This window comes from Ursus arctos, unplaced genomic scaffold, assembly GCF_023065955.2.
Source record: "Ursus arctos isolate Adak ecotype North America unplaced genomic scaffold, UrsArc2.0 scaffold_20, whole genome shotgun sequence".
Lineage (NCBI taxonomy): Eukaryota > Metazoa > Chordata > Mammalia > Carnivora > Ursidae > Ursus > Ursus arctos.
In genome coordinates, this window is record NW_026622875.1 from 7,248,322 (window position 1) to 7,268,488 (window position 20,167).

The 20,167-nt window shown below is 36.0% G+C and overlaps 1 protein-coding gene and 1 long non-coding RNA gene across 3 annotated transcripts in view; one reads left to right on the plus strand and one right to left on the minus strand.

Moving 5' to 3' along the window:
* RSRC1 (arginine and serine rich coiled-coil 1) overlaps positions 1 to 20,167 on the minus strand; it is a 414,405-nt gene that overhangs the window by 168,158 nt on the left and 226,080 nt on the right. The window contains exon 6 of the mRNA XM_057315931.1: positions 1,913 to 1,964. Coding sequence (XP_057171914.1) covers positions 1,913 to 1,964 — 52 coding nt within the window. The remainder of the gene's footprint in view (positions 1 to 1,912; positions 1,965 to 20,167) is intronic.
* Positions 3,188 to 20,167, plus strand: part of LOC123000936 (uncharacterized) — a 41,484-nt gene continuing 24,504 nt past the window's right edge. The window contains exons 1-2 of one of the 2 annotated variants that reach the window (XR_007189164.2): positions 3,188 to 3,380; positions 5,056 to 5,138. This is a non-coding gene — a long non-coding RNA (uncharacterized LOC123000936). The remainder of the gene's footprint in view (positions 3,381 to 5,055; positions 5,139 to 20,167) is intronic. The other variant, XR_006409348.3, reaches the window with a different exon arrangement.

The window sequence follows — 20,167 nt, forward strand, 5'->3', positions numbered from 1 at the left end:
ACAATTTAGCAAAAATGCATAAAAAGTCACTCTAAATATTAATACCCTCTAACCTCATAAACTCATTTCTATAGTAATCAATCCCAAGAAAATAATCTAAAATATAGAAAGCATAATTTGTAATAGGATGTATATCATAGTGTTATTGATAAGAGGGAAATGCTGGGGACATGCTAAATAAAGAAGAAAATTATTAAGTAAATAATGCTACATGTAACTAAGGTCTGTGCTTTGCTTATCCAGGGTAACGTAAGTTTTTAATTTGTAAATTGTCATTATATTTTGGATGTTTCTCAAATGCACAGAACCTAGCTCTTTATCCATAACAGAATTTAGAAAGTTAAATTAAAATAATGAGGGGTGACAGCTGGGACCGATATAAGCAAGTTATACACTATGAGGTTTGGAGTGTCAGATCTGGTTTATAATATGCTTCAAAATCATATTAAAAGATAAAGATAACTGTATAAAACTATGAAATGAAATACTTTATAGTTGTATTAATGGAAACAAATATTTCCTGGACTAAGCACTATAAAAATTTTCTTATTTAAAGCAAGAGTTTGTCCATGCTCAAATCATGAACTGGAAATAATTTTTCAAAGCAAAATGCTACTACAGAATCAATGTAGCATTATGTAAATGATAAGAGAATCATACTAACTAGTTTATCTTATAGTATATTTGAATCAAAATATGAAAAACCTGATAGCAAACAAAACTACTATGTAGAAATTGCAATTTCTACATAATTAAAGATAAATGAGTAATATTAATACATAAAATATAAATGACTTTTAAAGTAATATGGAGTAGTATAGAGTCTCACAGTCAAAATATTTATCAATTTTTACCCCTTTATTATAAGTTGCTTCTATTAGTGATTTATGAAGCTAGTATATCATGTACACTGATGCTCCCAATCTTTAAACTGTAGACACTCTGGGTAGGAGCTAATCCAAGAAATCGTTGAATCAATATGCACATACATATTTTTCTCAATCGATGAACACTAAAAATACAACCACCATCATCTGGTAGTCTGAAATTACTTTTGATGTGAAAATAGAATTCTCATTTTCCAATTGGAAATCATGAACTCTTTACAGATCTTTAAAAAGTAAATAATTTTAAGAAATATGTACTACTTTGGTGATATTATTCTAACCTTACCTCATGTTTAACCTTGACAACTTATTTAAATAAGTTACATACTGAAGAGCACATTAAGATTCAAAGTAGAATATCAGTACTTAGAAAAGATAACACTGATCTTTTACGTTTTTGGAAAAGGTAAAATATTTAATATCTACATTTATCTAGGCATTATATGTAAAATCAAAGTCATTGCATTACTGTATCATTGAAAAACAAAACATACACTATTTTAAGATTAGATGGTATCCAGAACAGTCCAATGAGTTAGTCCAATGCTACTGGAGAAATTACTAAATTACATTTACCTTTTCTTTAGAACAATGAAAACGTTGATTTAAACTCACACTTTATACAGAAGTTAAATCAAAATAGATCATAGTCTCCAATGTAAAAGTATAAAACTTTTAGAAGAAAACGTAGGAGGAGATTTTCATGATGTGACATGGGGTTAGGTAAAGAATTCTTAAACATGCCACCAAAAGCACAGTCCATAAAAGACAAAAAATCAATAAATTGGACTTCATCAAAATTGAAACTAAACTGAAGCCAATTTTATAAATAAAAAGGTAAAGAATGACCTTTTAGCATTACACTGTAGCAATAAATATTTCCTATAAAATACGGCCATACATATAACTTAAACTTCATAAACTTGTGAAGATATATGAAAATAGGTGTTTTTTCTTTGACCCACCTGTACGCATGTTAGGATTTATTTAGTACTTTTTCATTTAAATAAATTATGAACACTTACCAGCAGCTTCAAGAACGAGCTGTAGTCTGGCTTTGGCCTGTTCAGCCGGTGGCTAAAAATCAACCATAAAAGACATTTACAGGTCAGTTTTAATGTAGAGAGCTTTAAATTAATGTAGTATGCAAATATCAGAAAACTTAGAGGACTTTATCACATCAATATTAATATCCAGCCACATCTTAACAAAATTCTATCACAGCAGCTCTACCAATCTACTCTCTCACCACAGTAATCAAATCACACTTTTCATTAAGATGATGCAATAAATTTCTTTTTTTCTTTCTTTCCCTTTCTTTCTTTCTTTCTTTCTTTCTTTCTTTCTTTCTTTCTTTCCACTGCAAAACGTTTTGTTTACTATCCAGCATCAATCAGCAATAGCCTAAATCAGCACCCAAATCAGTACCAACAGCAATAGCGTAAAAACTGCAATTTAATAATGAGGTAAAACCCACACTGTATATTAACAACATATCATCAAGTTGTTATTTTTTTGCATATGAAAGGTGTAATGTGACCTATTAGAATTTAAGTAGTAATTTGACCTCCAATACTTCAGGCAAGTCATATCCTAAAACGAAATATTTTCTGCTTTCCTAACTATTTGAAAGGGGCAACTGTGATGAAGATAGAACACAAGGTGAGTTAATGTGCTTTCAATTCCTCCTAAACATCCTAAAATTGTTTTCTCAGTGGACCTTGATTCAATACAGTTGATAATGTTGAAATTAAACTACTTTCCTACCAGTGACCTTATTCTGAGATTTTCAGATAATGTGTTGATGGTATCCAAGCCATAGGCCATAACATGGATTGTATCAAAGTTACGGATTTTTATGAAAGACTTCTTAAAAACTGTTTTTAATACTTAAGACTGTACTTCACTCTCCATTTATAAAGATGTCAGCAGGTGATTAAATAACCTCGTTTAAATAAGATAACATCATTTGAGAATTAACATTTTATAAATTTTACTATTTCTGTGTGAAAAATGGTTTGAATGAAAAGAATTAATAACTGGACATAGAAAGAAGATGTACAAGAAAGGTTTAAGAATTTGAACTGTGTTTCTGAATAAACTGTAAGAAACAGGATGGAAGAGTAGTAGTTAAGACAGGAAGAAAGACCGAGAGTCTTTCATATCCTAGAACAAGGGTTAACGAACTATGGCCCTAGACCAGTGACCTAGTTTTGTAAATAAGTTTTATTGGAACAGCCATGCCCATTTGTTTACATACTGTCTATGGATGCTTTGTGCTCAGTCCAACAACAGCAAGGTCAATTTCTTGTGGCAGGAAACTTCCGGCCAGCAAAGCCTAAAATATTTACTATCCGGACCTTTAAGGAAACATTTGCAGATCTTGCCACAGAAGAGAGACTCGGCAGAATCTGAAACAGCACTGTGAGGAGAGGAGATCTGCACTCTTCAAGCGATACACTTGATGATGAACTGGAAGAGACGCGACTGGAGGTGAGGGCTCGGTCAGAAAGCAATTAAAGAATTCCAGGTGAGAGATGATGAGGGCCTGAGGTGGAGCAGCGGTGGTAAGGCTGGACAGAAAGAACTAGATTTGAGAAATACTTACGTGGTAACATGAAAGGACTGACTGCATAGGACAGAAGGAGGAGCTGACAAGCTTAAAAACAGTACATTACGTCATGTTTGTAGAGAAAATGTACACAAGCAAGTTTTATAAAGTTACAAAGTACTGAAAATATGTAACCTCAAGTTAAGATACCCCAGCAAAAGAGGAATAGAAGACTGTGAATACAACCCTCTAAGAGTTATAAACTAAACTGCCTAAGGGGGCCAAGCAGTAAATACAAACATTTATGATGATAAAAGGGAAATGACATTTGGCCTCAGTATCAGAAAGCACAGAAAGCGTGCAGAACAGTGCAGCACGGGGGCTAGCTCAAGGGAGGAGCTGAGACTCAGCACCAACTCACTGCTGTCATACAGAAATGCAAACTCAGGGCTGGACATTTCTTGATTTTTCATGAGACTTTAAGTTTCCATAAAGACCAATACTGTGTGAGACAAACAGTACTTCTAAGAGCCAGGTTCAATCTCAAAACAGACAATTTGTGACCTCTGCCATCTACTTAACACACACAGTAGAAACGTGATACTTTGTGCAATACAACATAACTAGAATGACATGAAGGAAATGATATTCTGACTAGCAGATCCCAAGCAAGCTAAGAATTATGAAGCATACATTTCAGAGTGTCCTAGGAAGCAGTGTTCTTTGACAGAAAAATGCTAAGACACTTTACTGGTTATTTCATGGGAAAGTTCCATGCATTTCATTAGAAAGATTATTTTTAACAATTAAGAAATACTTAAAACATAGAAAAATATGCAGGATGATGAGTACCCACATCAAAAAAAATTAACAATATTGTTCAAGTCTCCTACCCTATAAAATCTCCCTCCGTGGCAGTTCTCACCCTCCTCCATTTATAACCACTGTCTTGAAAATATGGTAATTCCCATTCCTAAAGAAAGATGATTGATGTTTCTGATAAAAACACCTGTTAAGACATATTTATATTTTCACTAATTTCTCTAACAATCTATAATATAGGATTCATATTCAAAGACAAAGAAAACCAGAGCAGTATACTAACTTGCTTCCACGAGTAAATGACAGACTTAAATTAAAGACCTTCTGACTCCAAATTTCAGGATCCTTATAACTAAATCACTAGGACAGTCATGAAGTCAAAGCAATTAATTCCATAGATATAAAAGCATAAGGATGAGTTTTTAATTCTGTTCAAAAGAAAAATCTGTCCAAAATAATACATCTGTCCCAGCAGATGAAATATGATGACATTCTAAATACATTTGCCTATACAAATATAACTTGCTAAACTTTAGCAATACAGGGGAGAACTTCAACTATGGGGAGAAATACATTGTTGGACTCACCAGACTTTTAAAATTTGTAATTTATAAATATTTTTACTCATAAATATTTAACATTTTTCAGACATTTTTCTTAGATAGGGTATCAAATGTGAATGTTCTCTCACTTTTTGTTCATTTGCAAATATCTTTCTTTTACCTTTACTAGTGAATGGAATGGATATGGGATTGCAGTCTCTATCACTCACCTGCCTCTCAAATTCTTTCCAAGGGCTCCCCTACATTGATTCAACCTTGAGTCTGTCCCAGAAGCAGGAAAGCATCACAACAGGTCTCGTGGCTGAGAACCTCCAGGTACCATCTACCTATCTGCATCGGCAGCTGCTTGGCTCTGAAGTAGATGAGTAGGAGTTGGGAGCAGGAAAGAGGCAGTCTGATTTCTGCTGCCATCATTCTATTTGCTATCTATAGTTACTTTTCAAGAAAAGATTAAGGAGAAAGAAGAAACAGAATACAGAGCTAAAAGAACAATTTATGCTAATTCATTTTTAGTTAGGTATCACCATACTAGCTGGCTTAGAATGAAAATACCTTTAAGAGCTCGAGCCACCCTATGACCCAGCCATTGCACTGCTGGGTATCTACCCCAAAGATACAGACGTAGTGAAGAGAAGGGCCATATGCACCCCAATGTTCATAGCAGCATTGTCCACAATAGCTAAATTGTGGAAGGAGCCGAGATGCCCTTCAACAGATGACTAGATTAAGAAGATGTGGTCCATATATACAATGGAATATTACTCAGCTATCAAAAAGAACGATTTCTCAACATTTGCTGCAACATGGACGGCACTGGAGGAGATAATGCTAAGTGAAATAAGTCAAGCAGAGAAAGACAATTATATGGTTTCTCTCATCTATGGAACATAAGAACTAGGAAGATCAGTAGGGGAAGAAAGGGATAAAGAAGGGGGGGTAATCAGAAAGGGGAATGAAGCATGAGAGACTATGGACTATGAGAAACAAACTGAGGGCCACAGAGGGGAGGGGGGTGGGGGAATGGGATAGGCTGGTGATGGGTAGTAAGGAGGGCACGTATTGCATGGTGCACTGGGTGTTATACGCAACTAATGAATCATCGAACTTTACATCAGAAACCAGGGATGTACTGTATGGTGACTAACATAATATAATAAAAAAAATTTAAAAAAACCAGGGATGTACTGTATGGTGACTAACTAATGTAATAAAAAAATATTATTATAATAAAAAAAAAGAAAAAAATAAGGGCTCGAGTGCCAAAATTTCTGATGCTTTAGCTATTTTAGAGTGTATTACACTTCAGGGATTCGTATGAATTCCATCTAAAATTGGTAAATGGTACTAATGTTATTCAGAACCAGAAATTAAACCTTATTCAATAAATAAGAATATAATACCAAATAGAAATGCATGTAATACAATTTCTTAATATAAGAACTGTAAAATGAGGACATAATTAAGAACATAATGTCACAATTATATTGTGTGAAGCAAACTTGTGGATAAAAAATTATATTCCATTAAAAAATAATATTCCTTATATCAAAATTAGTAGTGTATAATTAAACAAATATCACCAAAACTGAATTATAGAGAATATAACTGGTGTCCCCTCAAAAAAATTTAGCATTAACATTAACAGAACAGTAAGAACAGTATGAACTTACACTAGAAGTCTTTAAAGGCTATACTAAAGTTAAAATATTATTATGTTATATGGTATGATACCCAAAAAGTAAATTAGTAGATAATGTACCATAATTTTAACTCATTTAAAGAAAACTATACTTCTGCTAGAAATTCTTATCATATAGGGCTTAAAATTTCTAAATTAATAGTGGTCTTCTGGCTGGGGGAGAAGGGATTGGTAGTCTTTCTATTGCCATGGATTCTCCAGAGCTGCTCTGCTCCTCCCTTTCCTCTCCTTGGTAGCCAGTATACTTACTTAACTCCATTTGTAAGCCCTAGTGTTATAGAAGAGTATCTGCTTTCTTAAGAAGAAACAAATGCTCTTGAGATGAAACTAAAAGATAAGTCAGTCTCCCAATGGCTTGTGGATGTGACTATCTTCAATGTCTAGATTTGTTTTCTTAACTTTGGATTTACTCTTAATTTACTTATTTATTTAGGATTTTATTTCTTTATTTGACAGAGAGAGGCAGCGAGAGAGGGAACACAAGCAGGGGGAGTCGGAGAGGGAGAAGCAGGCTCCTTGCCAAGCAGGGAGCCTGATGCGGGACTCAGTCCCAGGATGCTGGGATCATGATCTGAGCCGAAGGCAGGCGCTTAACAACTGAGCCACCCAGGCGCCCCTAGTTTTACTCTTATTTAGTCCAATCCCCTGAGTTCTTTATAGACAACATGTCTAGAATCTCCAAAGAGTGCCAAAACTAACATTCAAAACCAGCACAACACTTTGAGCCACAACTACATACATACTCCATACAAGAAGCAGAGAAGAAAGCGTATCTTTATATAAACCAGTTTATACACTAAACTATTTAAACTCTTTGTTCACCCTTCTCATTTCCGTTCATGTTCAGCTCCCAGAAGCCCTGACCACCCTGTGGAAATCCCGAGAGTTGATGAAACAATAGCCATTCCAGCTGCCAACAACACTTTTGGGGGTTGTTAAGAACAGGGAAGTAAAAAGTCTGAAAGAAAGACTGTGGCTGAGCTAAAAGAGTACTCCAACTTGGAAAATAAGTTAAATGAGCAACATTATGCAAAATCAAAATTAAGATTGGATTAAATAATTTTCAGCTCTCTCTCTCAATTTCAAATAATCATATGTCTTTATACACAAAATGTATAGAGAGAGGTTTCTGGAAAGATGGTAAATATATGTTTAACTTTTAAGGAAATGACCAAACTGTCTCCAAAGTAGTTCTATATTCCCACAAGCAATGTATAGAGTTTCAGTTGCTTCACATCCTAGTCACGACTTAATATAACCAGGCTTTTCAAAATTTCAATATTCTAAAGTTGTTTTAAGCTCATGGTGGTTTTAATCAATGTTTCCCTAATGATTAATGGTGGTGAGCACTTTTTCATGTGCTCATTATCTGTAATTTTCCTCAGAAAAATGGATTTTCAAATTTTTTGCCAAATTTTCACTGGATTGTGTTTTTTTTAATTGATTAATTAATTGTCTCCAAGATTTTATTAAAATTCAAGTTAGTTAACATACAGTATAGTATTAGTTTCAGGAGTAGAACCTAGTGATTCATCACTTACATAATACACCCAGTGCTCATCACAAGTGTCCTTCTTAATGCCCATCACCCATTTAACCCATCCCCTCATGCTCCTCCCTTCCAGCAACCCTGTTTGTTCTCTAGAGTTAAGCCTTTTATGGTTTGCCTCCCTGTTTTTATCTTATTTTATTTTTACTTCCCTTCCCCTCCCCTATATTCATCTGTTTTGTTTCTTAAATTCTACATATGAGTGAAATCATATGGTATTTGACTTTCTCTGACTTATTTTGCTTAGCATAATACACTCTCTTCCATCCACATCGTTGCAAATGGCAAGATTTTATTCTTTTCGATTGCTGAGTAAAATCCATTGTATATATATACCACATGTTTACCCACTCATCAGTGAATGGACATTTTGGCTCTTTCCGTACTTTGCCTATTGTTGATAGTGCTGCTACATTGGGGTGTATGTACCCTATGAATCAGTATTTTTGTTGGACTGTTTTCTTATTGAGTTTTCAGAATTCTTAATTATAGTGAAAGTAATGTTTCATACATGAGGTTTGCATATTACTTATACATCTGCACACACACAAACTAAATTATATATTTATGTTTATATTCTGAATAAAGCTCTCCGCCCCCATTGAGTGGGTTGTTTTTTCATTAAGAGTATCTTTCAAAGAAGTGGAAGTTCTTAATTTTCATGAAGTCCAATTCATCAATTTCATTTTTTATGAATCATGCTTTTGTGGTGTTACATATAAGAAATCTTTACCTAACCACAATTCATAGAGATCTGTCCTATGTTTATACCTAGAAGTTTAATAGTTTATGTTTACATTTAACCTAATTAATTTCTATGTAGTGCAACACTGAAAAACCTTCAAAAATTTTTTGATATATTGCTATGCAATTGTTTTAGCATCATTTGTAGAAAAAAAATATTTTCCATGCAATTGTTTTTGTACCTTTGTTAAAAATCAATTGGAGATAGACTTTTAGACTCTCTGAGAGTCTTAATACAAACACCACACTATCTTGATTACTATAATTTCATATTAGCTCTTGAAATAGGTAGAATTAAAAAAAAACACTTTTTTTAACATTTTCACAGTAGTTTTGGCTCTTCTAGCTCTTTTGCATCCCCTATTTTAGAATAAGCTAATCAATTTGTAGCCTACCACCCCCCCCAAAAAAAGCCTGCTAGGATTTTGCATGGGATTGCATTGAATCTACATGTCAAATTGGAAGAAAAGACATCTTACTTAACAGTACTACTTATTTATTTAACAATACTAAGTTTTAGCCTGGTATATAATCTTTTCCATTATTTTTGGCTCTTGGGCTTTATATCTGAAGTGTGTGTGTGTGTGTGTGTGTGTGTGTGTGTGTGTGTGTAACAGGCAGCACATAGTGGATCTTTTTAAAAAATATTTATTTATTTAAATTCAATTAGCCAATATAGGGTACATCAATAGTTTTTGATGCAGTGTTCAATGATTGATTACTTGTGTGTAACACCCAGTGCTCATCACATCACATGCCCTCCCTAATGCCCATAACCCAGTTACCCCTTCCCCCCATTCACCTTCCCTTCAACAATCCTCAGTTTGTTTCCCAGAGTCAAGTCTGTCATGATTTGTCTCCCTCTCTGACCTCCTCCCATTCAGTTTCCCTCCCTTTCCCCAAAATCCTTTGCACTATTTCTTATGTTCCACATACGAGTGAAGCCATATAATTGTCTTTCTCTGACTGACTTATTTCACTTAGTATAATACCCTCCAGTTCCATCCATATCGATGTAAATGATAGGCATCCATCCTTTCTGATGGCAGAGTAATATTCCATTGTATATATTGTTTTAAGATTTATTTATTTGAGAGAGAGCAAGTGAGTGCAAGTGGGGGAGGGGCAGAGGGAGAGAATCTCAAGCCTATTCCCTGCGGAGCGGAGCCCAAAGTAGCTTGATCTCAGGACCCTGAGATCATGACCTGAGCCAAAATTACAGAGTCAGATGCTAAACCAACTGAGCGACCCAGGCACCCCTGGATCTTGCTTTTTTATGCAATCCGAAAAACTTTTAATTGGCATGTTTAGACCAACTTACACTTAATAGCCACATGCTATTTGTTTTCTATTTGTCCCATCTACTCTTCGTTCCCTTTTTCTTCTTTTATGCCTTCTCTTAGATAGAGCATTTTTATAATTCCACTTTATATTCTTTGTTGGCTTATTGGCTGAAACTCTTTTTGCGGTATTTTGGTTGTTGCTTTAGAGTTTATAATATACATTTTCAATTTATCACTCTATCTTCATTATATTATTTCATATATACTATAAAAACCTTCCAATAGTACACTTGCATTTCTCCCGTCCCAGCGTCTGTATTGTCATTGCTGTCATATATTATAAACTCTGTAACACACCACGTTGTTTTAAACAGTTACCTTTTAAAGAGTTCTATTTACTCATGCAATTACCATCCCCAGTACTCTCCATTCTTTTATGTCAACCCAGTATCTGAAAAGGCTTCCTTTGGCCATCTCCTGTAGTCCCTGAGTTTTGGTGCTAAATTCTTTCCATTTTGTGTGTCTTAAAAAAAAAAAGCTTCATTTTGGCCTTCATTTTTGAAAGATATTCTTCCTGGAGGAATTCCAGGCTTATACATTTTTTCTACCATTATTTTAAAGTTGTTCCTTTACTGTCTTGTACTTTGCATTGTCTCTCATGAGAAATCTGCTTTCATAGCTATCTCTGTTCCCTCATATGTAATGATTATTTTTTTCTCTTACATAATAACAATTAGTATTTATTTTTACTCTTTTGTTTTTAAGATTTTCTTCTCATAACTGCTATCAAACAGTCTGATTATGATATGCCTTGGTGTGGTTTTCTTCCTATTTCCTGTGCTTGGGGCTTGTTCAGCTTCTTGAAACTACTTAGTTTTTATCAAATTTGGGGATATTGTGGTCATTATTTCTTCAATTATATTATTCTGTTGCCCCCATTCATACTTTTCCTTTCAGGATTCCAGTCACAAGTATATTGTGTATTTGGCTGCCTAATATTGTTACCACAGCTCACAAATGCTCTTTTTTGTTTTGTTTTTTTTTTTTTAATTTTTTTTTCCTCTCTGGTTCCATTTTGGATAGTTTCTTTTGTTATGTCTTTTAGTTCATTACCCATATTCTGCAGTGTATCACATCCATTAATATCATCCAGTGTATCTTTCACCACAGACATTTTATGTCTAGAATTTTGACTGCTTTTATAGCTTTCATGTCTCTACTTAATATGTTCCGTTTTTTTAGTAGCTCTCTAACCATATGCAATATAGTTATAATAGTTCTATTAATGTCCTTGTCAACTAATTCTAGGTTGGTTTCAACTGATTGATTTTGGTCCCTACTATGTTACATTTTCTTGATCTTTTTGTATGCATGGTACTTTTGGACAAAATGTCAGACATGATTTTATTTTGTTGTATGCTGGATATTTTTGTATTCCTATAGTCTTGGTCTTTGTTCCAGGACACAGTTAAACTACTTGGAAGCAGTTTGATCCTTTCAGTTCCCTACTTTGTTAGGCAGCACCAGAACAGCTTTAAGTCTGTCATTAATTCTTTCCCACTATTAAGACTTCCTTAGTACTTGATCAGAAGCACTGTGAATTATGAGGTTTTCCACACTGCGTGTTGGGAGGAGGCACTGTTCCCAACTCTGTGTAGTGGCAGGCAATTTCCTCTAATCACTTCAAATAGTTCTTTTCCAAGCCTTGGATACTTTCCTCACATGCATGTACTAATGAATAGTCTGCTGAATACTTGAAGGAAACCCTCGGCAGATATTCCATAGCTCACTCCTCTCTGGTAACCTGCCCTGTGATTTCTAGGGCCTTTGGCCTCCCTGGTATCACAATTCCATCTTCTCAACTGAAGGAGACTACCAGGTTCGGCCTAAGTCATCCCTTCCTGTGATGTGACCTGGAAACTTTCTCTGGGCCTCAAGCTGAAGCAATTGAAGGGCACACCTCATTCTTCCCCTCCCTCTCGAAATCACTGTCCTTCACGTTTTATGTCCATTGTCTTGAGAGTTGTTTTCTCTAATAATTTGACCAGTTTTTTAGTTCTTTCAGGTGGGAGGATAAATCTGATCCCTGTTTCTTCATCTTCACTGGAATAGAAAGCCTATTAATTCTTTTAATACTGACGCAACCTTGTGAGGTAAAGTTACTTGTCCAAAGTCACACAGCCATTTTTCTAATGACTGTTAATAAAAAAATGCATTATATATGCAGATAAATCAATAAACTCCCCTTCTCTGGACAACATCTATTTCCTTTTCTGGGCTAATCTCTTCTTTCAAAGCTTGGTTGAAGAGGCATCATCTCCTGAAAACCCCATCAGTGTCAGCTTGTTTTCTCCCTAGCCCTTCATGATGGTTACAGCTCTCTGCTCTATGTTCCTATAGACCCTGGGAACACATGTATCAGCACATTTTCAGTATAATTACTGATTTTGTTGCCTATCTTTCCTTCTTTGAAGGCTATCAGCCTCTTGAAGACAATAACCGTCATACATCTTTGTATCATTAGCACCTAGAATACTGCCTGGAATACACTCATATTTGAAATAAAACTTCCTTGTAAAATTTAAAATCCCCATAAAAGTATACACATTAATTTGAAATATTAATTTCATTGAATTCTGTCTATTAGGAAGAATTTGCCAAATTCGAATAGCTGATCTTTGAGAGGATGATAATGGTATTGGGGAAATTAAAACAACCACAAAATCTGCATATATTTTTAACAAACCTATTTGAGAATAGAGTGACAATTCTTAAAGTGATCACAGGTGTTCCAAATATATAAGTCATAACTTCTATGTGCCATATCCTCCTAGCCAACATGACAGACACTCCTAAGAAAGCATAAGCCACCTGAAAAAAAAACCCTAACATCTTTTTTGAAAAAGTAGTTGTTATTTATTGTATGCTTATAACATTCCAGACTCTATGCTAAGCACATATATAAGATATATATGATATAAGATATAAGCTATATATCTCATTTAACAAAATTCTCATAACAATCCTGACAAAGCAGGTACTTTTAATGCTATTTTTTAGATGAAGAATAAATTATTACCTTAAGTCACAAAGATGGTAAGGTAGCAAAACTTGAATTTTAACCCAGATCACAAAATCTATGTTCTTAATAACACTATACTGCCTCTCAGTTTGAGATCCATTTGATTATTAACTTTTAAGGAGAAAAAAAAAAAGAGAAAAATCTAATCATTTTTAATTGCCAGAAAAGATTGTACAAAGTTAAAACGAAATTTTCTTTAGTCTTTTGGATGCTACCATTAATGATCTTAAAGGTTGTGAGTACCATCTAAAAACCTCATTTTAATCAAGCTTTTCCAGATGAGTAACTTTTCAAATATTAAACATATTTGCAGTATAGGTACTGTGCGGCTTCCTTTAAAGTAAATGGAATCTCACTATGACAGAGACACGTATCAGCAGCTTATCATATTTCTGGCTACATTTCATTGTAACAGTTACTATAATTCTATCTCTTAAGATCAAGGTCGAAGCTAGAAATATTACAAGTAGCTCAAAAGTAGATTTATCTTGCCTCTAGAACTTAGCACCACGTTGGTTTAAACAAAGACCCAAGAAGAAACTAAAAGAATTAAACCAACAACACATAGTCCACTCTTAATAGTAAACTCGTCTTAGAGCTTTATCAACCATTTTCTCTAAACAGCTTCAGGGCTTGCAAAAAAGTTATTTAACAGTTATTTTCTTTATTAAAATCGGAGAAGGATGTCATTTTACAGGTGAAGAAGCTACTGAGCCTAAGGGTACGACATCTCTGAGGCCCTGTGGAAGAAGGTCCCTGTCCGTAACTCAGTACCATTATTTACAAAACGGTGTTGCTCATATACTACACGAATCACAGCCATGCTTATTTGTCTATAAATCGTCTGTGGCTACAAGTGGCAGGGCCGAGTAGCTGTGGAAGAGATCATATGGCCCACAAAAGCCTAAAATATCTGGCTTTTTATAGAAAAGGCTGACTGCCAATTTAGATGACTATAGCTGGATCCTTTCCACTTAACTTTTCCATCCTAAACACAGCTGCTGAGGTTATCTTCACAAAGCAAGGGTTCTAAGTTACTGCTTTAAAAAGACCTACGTGACTCTCCATTGCTTCCACAGTTAAACATAAATGAATCACTTTGATTTTTAATTACCATTAATAATTCTCCAAGCTTATTCTTTTACCCCTATTTTTCAACCATTTCTGCACTCATACCCAATATTTCAGCAATACACAGACTCTCACTATTTCTCAACCATGTCCTGCCTTTTCCTCCCAGTGCTTTCACTCATGCATAACCCTCTACCTGGAATTTTTATTCCCGTGTATCCTTAGTTGGAGAAATGCTGAAATGCCACCATCTTTGTCCAACACCACATAGCTGGAAGGATACACTACAGACTATTTAACAACTCATATAGCACTCAAGATCTTTGTGAAAATACTATAGACTACCTCTCTATTCTTTCAAAATGAATGCCCTCTCTCCTCTTTAGTTTCCTTCATTCCTACCCCAGCTATGGAGCCTCACCACTTAAACCACCATTTAACAGAACTTAAGAAGGGTTACATTTAGAAAAGAAGTATCTTTATATGAAAGCTAAGTAAATGAAATAGAAATGTTCTCCCCCTCTGTGGAGCCAAGGTAGGTAGGGAGATAGGGGGAAAAGTTTGACTACTTTAAGTTTGGAAGCATAAAACAGACAGAAAATGGAAGAAACAACAAACTCAAATAATCATTTATTTGAACTGGCTACATAATTGTGCCAAGTAGAAATGTTTACTTAACATTTCCCTGTCAGGAACTGAGACTTTTTTTTTTTTTTTTTGACAGCTGAACTAAGAAATTCTCCCATGGAAGGAGGAAATTAGGGCTTTTTATATGCATCAGTTATTTATATGTTAGGTCTCTCATAAATTCCAAAATAAGTCTATGCAAAACAAATTATTTTCAGTAACACTTCTAGACATGGCATTGAGGTTAAAGTAAAATTTGACTCAATAATACAGTTACTGATATTTTAAAAAGCAAGGCACAAATAATTTTGAAGTTTCCTAAATTGTTTTCAAAATGAATGTGTGATAACATATAAGGATAAACATTCATATGGTTCTAAATTCTGTTTTATTACCTTCTCTTTTTTAGCACCTTCAAAGCCACCTACTTTTGCTATCTCAATTTTAAGTATCAGCATATCTTTTAGTCCATAAATATAAACATTTTAGAGTGGGGTATGAGACATTATTTTAAACAATTACATAAATGTCTTTTCTGATCCTTGTATCATAGGATTTAGAATAATACTTTCTATATTCTAAATCCTTCGTAGCATTGCAACAGCAATTTTTAAGAAACTTATTTCCTGTGACTACGTTTCTTTCCGTTTTTTCACTTTGTTTCTCTTCATCTTTGTTTTTCTATGATCTCATGACTGGTAGGAAAGGAGTGGTGTTCTCTGCAGTACCAATCATCTGGAATAATCCACCTATCCATCTTTGCTTTACTGACCTCACATAAGTTTTTAACTCTCTTGACAAAACCTTTCTGTTTTATTCCAAGTTATAACTTCTATCTTTGAATGTAGTTACTTTACTTTGCCTCAAAGAATCTTACAAAATTATTTCTTTGAAGCATTTTCATCACTAAAAAGATAAGAGGTAAAAGTACTAGAAAGTTTTAAAACAGGTTTTCTCCTCAAAGACATTCATCCATTTACAATTGCACCAAAACCCATAAAATACCTAGGAATAAACCTAACCAAGAGGTAAAAGATCTGTACTCTGAAAACTATAGAACACATATGAAAGAAATTAAGGAAGACACAAAGAAATGGAAAAACATTCCATGCTCATGGACTGGAAGATCAAATAGTGTTAAACTATTGTGCTACCCAGAGCCATCTACACATTGAATGTGATCCTTATCAAAATACCACCAGCAGTTCTCAGAGAGCTGGAACAAACAATTCTAAAATTTGTCGGAACCAGAAAAGATCCTGAATAGCCAAAGGAATGTTGAAAAAGAAAACCAAAGCTGGTGGCATCATAATCCCAGACTTCAAGCTATATTACAAAGCTGTAGTCATCAAGACAGTCTGGTACTGGCACAAAAACAGACACACAGATCAATGGAACAGAGCCCAGAACCCAGAAATAGACTCTTAACTCTATGGTCAACAAATCTTCAACAAAGCAGGGAAGAATATCCTATGGAAAAAAGACAGTCTCTTCAACAAATGGTGTTGGGAAAATTGGACAGCCACATACAGAAGAACAAAACCGGACCACTTTCTTACACCATACACAAAAATAGACTCAAAATGGATGTGAGACCTAAATATGAAACAGGAATCCATCAAAATCCTAGAGGAAAACACAGGCAGCAACCACTGTGACCTCAGCCGCAGCAACTTCTTCCTAGCCACATCTCCAAAGGCAAGGGAAACAAAAGGAAAAACGAACTATTGGAACTTCATCAGGATAAAAAGCTTTTGCACAGCAAAGGAAACAATCACCAAACTAAAAGGCAGCCTATGGAATGGGAGAAAGATATTCACAAATGAAATACCAGATAAAAGGCTAGTATCCAAAATCTCTGAAGAAATTATCAAACTCAACACCCCAAAACCAAAAAATCCAGTCAAGAAATGGGCAGAGGACATGAACAGACATTTCTCCAAAGAAGACATCCATATGGCTAACAGACACATGAAAAAATGCTCAACATCATTCAGCATCAGGCAAATACAAATCAAAACCACAATGAGATACTACCTCACACCAGAATGGCTAAAATGAGCAACTCAGGAAACAACAGATGTTGGCCAGGATGTGGAGAAAGGGGACCTTCTTACACTGTTGGTTGGAATGCAAACTGGTGCAGCCACTCTGGAAAACAGTATGGAGGTTCCTCAGAAAGTTAAAAATAGAACTACCGGGAGAGAAGGCAAGATGGGGGAGGAGTAGGGGACTCAATTTTAACTGGTTCCCTGAATTTAGCTGGATAGGTACCAAATCATTCTGAACACCTATGAAATCAGCCTGAGATATAAGAATATTTATCTGGATCTCTACAAGCAGAAAATCTCCAGCAGATGTGAGGTATGAAAGATGGAGCCGTGATTCTAAGGGAAGATATCGGAAAATAAACAGAAGAGGGAGGGAGTCACCATAAGCTAGCGCTGAGAAGGTGATAGAACACTGGAGCCCAAAAGTATCCCATGCGGGGGACTGGGGACTGACTACCAGACCGGTAGTGGCAGAGAAAGGACTTTAGTGCAGCCCCCAGCCAGAATCCAGGAGGTGCAGGTGCATGTGTGCAAACGGGGGGTGGGGGGGTGGGGGGGTTGGTCGAGGTTTTAGAATCACAAAGGGCAGAGACATGCCCAGCCCTGGGATGGACCTCTGGGAGAGTTGCTATGGGGTGCACCACTGGGGAGGCTGTGGTTTTTAGCAGCTCAGACAGAAACGGAGACTGTGTGTCCTGGAGAGCTCAGTGAAGAACAGACAATTATTTCTCTGCTCTGGGACAGAGGTTTGGGTGCAGTTATTTCTGCTCTGACTCTTGGAACAGACTGAAGAGACTCGGAAAACTGCCCAAGAACAAAAACAATAAAACCAGTTTTCACTGAGCTCACGCCCCCTCCCCCGACCCCCCAGACAGGGGGCAGGGCAACTCTGCCCAACCAGGGTTGCCTGAGCAACAGCAAAGCAGGCCCCTTCCCCAGAAGACAGGCTGGAAGAACAAGAGGATTACAACCCTAGGGTCCCTATAAAATTTGTTTGGTTCGTGGTTAATACTTTGGACTCTATACATTCCCTCAACCACCCCCCCCCAACAGAAAGACTAAGAGGAGGAACCCCCAACAAAGAAAAGAATCAGAGACTATGGCCTCTGCCACAGACCTAATGGATATGGATAAAGCAAGATGTCAGAGATAGACTTCAGAGTAGCAATTAAGAAGTTGATATCTAGGCTTGAGAAAAACATCAGCAACAATATAGAATCTCTAAGGGCAGAAATGAGATCTAATCAGGCCAAACTTAAAAATGCTATGAATGAGATGGAGTCTAAACTGGATACTCTGACAGCCAGGGTAAATGAGGCTGAAGAACGAATTAGTGAGCTAGAAGATAAGATGATAGAAAAGAAGAAAGCTGAGGAGGCCTGGGATAAACTCCTGAAAGCCTACGAGATCAGACTGAGAGAGATTAATGATGCGATGAAACATTCCAATGTCAGAATTATTGGGATCCCTGACAGGGTGGAGAGAGAGGATTAGGAGATCTATTTGAGCAAATCGTAGCTGAGAACTCCCCTAATCTGAGGAAGGAAACAAGGATTTGTGTCCAAGAGACAGAGAAGACCCTTCCCAAGATCAAAGAGAACAGATCAATGCATCAACATATACTAGTAAAACTTACCAATCTTAGAACCAAGGAAGAAATCTTGAAAGCAGCTAGGGGGAAGAGATTTCTTAAGTACGGAGGGAGGAACATCAGAATAACATCAGAATTGTCCACAGAGACCTAAAGGGCTGGCAAGACATATTCAGGGTACTAAATGAGAAAAACATGCAGCCAAGGATACTTTATTCAGGAAGGCTATCATTCAGAATGGATGGAGAGATGAGGAGTTTCCAGGACTGGCAGAACCTGAAAGAATATGTGACCACCAAAGCTGGCCCTGCAAGAAATATTAAGGGGTGGGGGGTTCTATAAAAGAAGAAAGACCCCAAGAGTAGTATAGACAAGAAATTTACAGAGACAATCTATAGAAATGGGGACTTCAGAGGCATCAGGTTGGCACCAAAATCATATCTTTCAATACTCACTCTCAACATGAACAGTCTAAAGGCTCCCATGAAATTGCACAGGGTTGCAGATTGGATAAAAAAACATGACCCATCCATATGCTGTCTATAAGACTCATTTTGAACCTAAAGATACATCCAGACTGGAAGTGAGGGGTGGAGAACCATTTTTCATGCCAATGGACCTCAAAAGAAAGTTGGGGTAGCAATTCTTATATCAGATGAATTAGATTTTAAGCTAAAGACTATAACAGAGGGACACTATATCACTCTTAAAGGGTTTATCCACCAAGAAGATCTAAGAATTGTAAGTATCTATGCCCCCAACATAGGAGCAGCCAACTACATAAGCCAACTGTTAACCAAAATAAAGAATCATATTGAAAATAATACTTTAACAGTAGGAGACCCGAACACTCCACTCTCATCAACAGAAGATCATCTAAGCAGAAGATCAACAAAGGAACAAGACTTTGAATGACACCCTGGCCCAGATGGACTTCATAGATATATACAGAACATTCAACCCTAAAACAACAGAATACTCATTTTTCTTGAATGCACACGGAACTTCCTCCAGAACGGACCACATACTGGATCACAAATCAGGTCTCAACCGATACCAAAGATTGAAATGATTCCCTGCAAATTTTCAGACCACAGTGCTTTGAAACTGGAACTCAATCACAAGAAAAATATTTGGAAGGAATTCAAACACTTGGAAGCTAAAGACCATCCTGCTAAAGAATGTTTGGGTCAACCAGGAAATTAAAGTACTTAAACAATTCATGGAAACCAATGAGAATGAAAACACATCAGTCCAAAACCTATGGGACACTGCAAAGGTGGTCCTAAGGGGGAAATACATAGTCATCTAAGCCTCACTCAAAAAAGTAAAAAGATCCCAAATGCACAAGGTAACCTTACCCCCAAAGGAACTGGAGAAAGAACAGCAAAGAAAACCTAAACCAAGCAGAAGAGAAATAATAAAGATTAGAACAGAGATCAATGAAATAGAAACCAGAAAAACAGTAGAGCAGATCAACGAACCAGAAGCTGGTTCTTTGAAAGAATTAATAAGATCGATAAACCTCTGGCCAGACTTATCCAAAAGAAAGGAGAAAGGGCCCAAATTAATACAATTATGAATGAAAGGGGAGAGATCATGACTAACACCAAGGAAATAGAAACAATTATTAGAAATTATTATCAG